A 5,184-nucleotide genomic window follows, 5' to 3' on the forward strand; every position below is an offset into this window, starting at 1 on the left:
CTATACCCCTCTTCTGCCCTTTGTCTTCTGCTACTGCTATACACATACACAAAAGTATTTGATTTTTCTTTTTCTTTTTTTTAATTGGGAAAAATTAACTTACATCCTATTATGAAAGCATGTGACTGAGTTACATGTATGTATCCTTCTATACATTTATGTACATTCGTTTTCTACCTATTTAGCAACTAATAGCTTTCATCTAGCGCAATTAAAAACTAATAACGGTATAGACTTTGATTTTCAACCTTTTCATGTTCTTCTTCTTTAAGAGTTTGCTTTTCACGTCTTATCATAATCCATGTGCATTACAGCTTTTCTTAACAAGCATATATGTACTAGTTTTCAATTCAATATGCTTATGGTTTTACTAATTTACCTTTCCTTAAATCACTTACGCTCTGGTGTATTTTTTTGTCTTATCTTTAATCTGTTAAAAGTTTAACTTTTATGGATATTGCTGTACTGCATTCGTCTCTCTCGCTCTATGTAGTATTTTCTCTAACTTTCATTCTCTTTTCCTCGCTGCTATTGAATCCTTATCCACTTTTCTTATAATCTACTTCAACTTTTCTGCTTTGTTTAAGCACACTGTCTCTTTAACTGGCTGAATTACGGGGTTTTCACCTAGTAGCAATGTCTATCATCTCATTTTTCAACGCTATTCTTCTTATCGTTTGGCAACACTACTACGCAACATACGATATGAGATTGTTATCATTTGCTTCATATCCCTAACTCTGTGTGACATTAATGCTTTGTTGTTGTTGTTGTTGCTGTCCTTTTTTTATAAGTTAGCATTTTTTGCTTACATGTTAAATTATTACATTAAAATAGGCACAGGTTATGAACTATTTCTACTAATATCATCAGCCCAGTAATTATACATATGTAGATACATAGAATAATGCAAGCACAAATTTTCGAAATTCTCCCAGTGTTTTTGTTAGCGTCGCTCAAGTAATATGCATGTATGTAAGTATGTATGTGTTACCACTACTGCTATATGTGAGTGTACGTGTATGTATAAGGTATTGACCACCAGTCGCATAATATAGTGGCTGTAGGACTATGTTAAAGTTCCTAATCACGTACTTAACTTACTAGATTTCTAATAGTGTGCTAGAATATGGTTTGGTTGTATTTTGAGTGTGTATGCATGGGCAAATAGACTGAGCGCGCGCGACAAACTCTTCGTTGTGCTTTTGAAATGCTTTACGATATACTCCTTCTGGCCGGCCACTTCGGATCGTGGTCGTTTGTGTGGGGAGTTTGCGATGCTTATCAATGCCAGCTGTTGCAACTCCAAGGCCTTATGCAGCACCGATACAGCCCGCTTGATGATAATACATCTCCTTTTTATTTGCTCGTACTAGACCTACTGCTACCGGATTGGTGCTTCTTTCTGCGGTCGCTTCCTTCACGGTTGCGTTGTTGGCCTTTTTTTTTGTTTATTTGAGAAAATAAAAGAAAAAAATCACTTGGTATAGATCACTGCAAGACACACTTAATAAACAGGAATCACAAAACACAATGAAAATCTGTTTACATTCAATGAACGAAAAAGTTTTAAATGAAAAATGTGATTAATTTTTTTTTTAGTTCCAGATGTGATGTGTGTATGTTTAATACACCTTGAGTGTGAGAAAGTTCAATTGTGTTTTCGTTTCTACCAAAAAATGTCGCCTTTTTATTGCCATGCTCTCTTTTCGTATTCGACTCTTAACATAAAGGCAACCCGGTGGGAAAACTGTGTGTTCGTTTCCTAAAATTTTACACTCAATTAACACATAAAAGGCACATATTCTTTTGTCAGTAGAGATTGTTGCCCGGGCAAGCAGAAGGTTACTTAAAATGACAATATTATGAAATGCGTAAGCTAGACAAAGATACATAGGCAAAACACGCACCTTTACAGGGTTGAGTGTAACATAAAACAGCTTTTGCACCATGGAAGGGCAACATTTTTTGGTAAAAACGAAATCCCCACACATTTAAATTCAGTAGGTATAGAAAAAAATCGTTCAGACTAAAATAAAATTAATAGGCCAAATAGAAAAAACTACTAAATGCAATATTTAACATTTTTGCGATTTTATTAAACTGGTAACGGAGTTTGACAAAAATAATTAGCTTTAGTGGAAGTAATATGAAACGGCGAAACGAGGCGCATATTTGGATTACTGTAAAATATTGATGCAATTTTTGGAACGTATGTTAATGTTTAACGCAAAATTACTATCCAATCCAATATGTTAATAAATTTGTAAACTCTCTTTAAACGCGAAACGTGCTCTCCATAACGACGCAATAGACGCGAAGGCAAATAGGCCGATACGACACGTATATTACGCGATATATTGAAAAGTTGCTGTAATTCGCTTAGGGCAAGAAGAAAACTCCACCCTACAGAATATCGATAACGATATTAACAAGATCTTTTTTTTTTTTTTTTGAAAAAATTGAATTAAAAAATTTAGAATAATAAAACGTTATGTAGTACTACTTCCATTTAATTGATTAATTAATTTTTCTCAGATAAAGTCCTTGTATAACCGATTATGCTTTACACAGCAAAGATCGATCTGATCTCACAACGAATAAAAGCTTACGAACCGAGAATTATTACAATACCGCGGCACAAAATTTCTTAAAATAGAAAGTTGGACGTTTGTTCGTACATAATGCTTAAAAACACTACATTCACACCAAACTCTTTATCTATTAGTTAAAAGTAAAAATATATTTGAAAAAAAAAAACTCACCAGATTTTGATGTTGCTGACGCTGACGCCGACTCAGAACTGTCCGTCGATGATATCGATGCCACTGAAGACTCCGATGATATGGAAATTATGGAAATGGTCGACGAAGCAGACGTGAGTGTCGTACGTTGCAATGGACCAGAACGAGAAAACGTTGGTGGCGGCGATGCAGCTCTCGAATTATAACGTTGTTGACGCATTGCTGGTTGTTGCATACGTTGCTGACGCAATTGTTGTTGTGAAGGACGTTGTGCATAGCGTGATCGATTATTATTGTTATTGCCACCATTATTGTTGCTATTTCCAACATAGCTGGAAGTGGAATTCGTGTACGATTCTGTAGAAGACGATTTGGATATTTGCTGTTGCTGTTGCTGTTGATATTGCTGTTGCATCGGAGGTGGCACATAGAATTGTTGACGGCGATTTGATGTGCCGGAGAACCTCTGTTGCGCTTGCTGCTGCTGTTGTTGCGTCGATTGTTGCGTGTGCATCTGTTGTTGTCGTGGCGGGGATAATTGCTTTTGTTGCTGCGGCGGCGATGGCTGTTTTTGCTGCCGTGGCGGTGATTGCTGTTTTTGTGTAAGCTGCTGCGGCTGTTGTTGTTGCTGTTGCGAACATTGCGTGTGCATTTGTTGTTGTTGTTGCTGTTGCAGCTGCTGCTGCTGCTGCTGCAAGGCAAATTGCTGATGCTGCTGGGGCGGCAATTGTGACTGCTGCTGCTGCTGTTGCTGCTGTGTGGATTGCGGGTGTTGCTGAGTCAAATGCTGCATTGCTAAGCTCGACTGTTGCTGGTGCTGTTGTTGAAGATGCTGCTGAGAAATCTGTGCATATGGTGGTTGTTGATGATGTTGTTTTGGACTTTGATATTGCTGATTGATCTGGTGCAGCGGCAGAGGCAGCAGCATTGGCGGTGGCTTAATTAATATTTTTTGACGAACACTTATTTGACTACTACCGCCACCACCATTACCACCAATACCGTGTGGACTAGCAACAGCAGCGATATGGCCGCTCACATTTACACCACCAGCACCACCAACACTGCCACTGTCTTGAACGTTGGTACTGGTGTTGATTTGAGAGTTAACAGCGCTGTTTGTGGTTACACTGGAGACAGTGTGATTGCTAACCAATGACGCTTGTTGATACTGCTGCTGTTGCTGATGTAATTGTTGCTGCTGCTGTTGTTGTTGTAACTGCTGCTGCACCAGACCAGCAACTATTCATCATGTATCCATACGAGACATTGTATGAATATTCGCGGAAGAGGTCATGGCGGTTGGCGCCGCAGACGTTGCCGGCGCTATAATAAGTGGATTGCTTACCGGTGGAGATGACGTTGAGTCTACATCACATTCTTTGCTATCTTCAGAGTCTTCGCCCGATGAAACGCTACTTCTTCGTAACCGTTGCGCCATCACGACTTGTTGCTGATGATACAGCTGCTGCTGCTGCAGTGGATGCATGTGTTGATGCTGCAGGGGTGGTGTGATAACGCCAGGAGGCAGCATCGAAGGAATGAACTTAACTGTACTTCCATTGGGCGTATGCGGGACCACAAGATGCTCGAAGTGTTCTCGTATCCACTCACGGTAGTCTATCACATCGTCGGTTACACGTATTATTCGTCCTGCATGAAAAAAATAAAAATATAATTCAAACAAGTAAATACCGACTTAGATAATAATTTTTAGTACAATAGAAGTTACCTAGGATGGTACGTTCGGCGCAATTACTACCGAATTCGTTGAGTGGACTCACTGCATTGGCCAACAACATATACGCATACTCAAATGCTTGTTTCACCTGCAAAGCACCATATGAGCTACGCCCTATATCATTACCCGGCGTTAGGGGATCCTCAATGCACAGCAATGACGGACGATGACCATCGATCATTTCACGTTGCAGATCCTCTTTAGGTATGTATCGCCCACCATTTTTGATCGATATGCCGATCTTCATGTAATTGAACTTACGTCCGTAAAGTTCAAAAAATTCCAGCAATAGCACACCCAAGTTGGCTTTGTCGTGGTCAATTTGATGCGGATGCAACTGCAGGAAACTGATACACATCAATATCAACGAGTATGAGGAAATGCCACCGGTAAAAACTTCATTGAGATCACGCTGCAGCAGGAATTGTTTCAGCACAAGCACCAGCTTCGCCAGCAATGGAAATTCCTGCTTATATTTCTTAATTAATTCGGCCGACTGCACCCCCGACTGCATATTGAATGAAATATCAACTTTGACTTGCGTTTCGCGATCTGTGAGCTTAATGATGGGTACCGAAGCTTTATCAAGTACACGCACCGAGTGTGGCTCAGCGATACCGCGAGCAATCAGTTCTGTTTCGAGAGTGCGCAAAGGCGCCTTTTCCCATAGTCCTATAGACGGTAAAAAATTATTAATTA

The 5,184-nt window shown here is 39.6% G+C and overlaps 1 protein-coding gene across 5 annotated transcripts in view; it reads right to left on the reverse strand.

Moving 5' to 3' along the window:
* Positions 1-5,184, reverse strand: part of LOC118733308 (non-canonical poly(A) RNA polymerase protein Trf4-1) — a 79,352-nt gene that overhangs the window by 70,812 nt on the left and 3,356 nt on the right. For 4 of the 5 annotated variants that reach the window (XM_036462660.1, XM_036462658.1, XM_036462659.1 and 1 more), the window contains 4 exons: positions 4,477-5,157; positions 4,093-4,397; positions 2,766-3,588; positions 410-1,439 (listed from right to left, as the gene is read on the reverse strand). In XM_036462660.1, the coding sequence (XP_036318553.1) occupies positions 1,360-1,439; positions 2,766-3,588; positions 4,093-4,397; positions 4,477-5,157 (1,889 nt within the window). In that variant the 3' untranslated portion in view covers positions 410-1,359. Of the gene's footprint in view, positions 1-409; positions 1,440-2,765; positions 3,589-4,092; positions 4,398-4,476; positions 5,158-5,184 lie in introns of those variants that run through there. The other variant, XM_036462662.1, reaches the window with a different exon arrangement.

This window comes from Rhagoletis pomonella, unplaced genomic scaffold (genome assembly GCF_013731165.1).
Source record: "Rhagoletis pomonella isolate Grant_MI unplaced genomic scaffold, Rhpom_1.0 Rhpom_scaffold_00002, whole genome shotgun sequence".
Lineage (NCBI taxonomy): Eukaryota > Metazoa > Arthropoda > Insecta > Diptera > Tephritidae > Rhagoletis > Rhagoletis pomonella.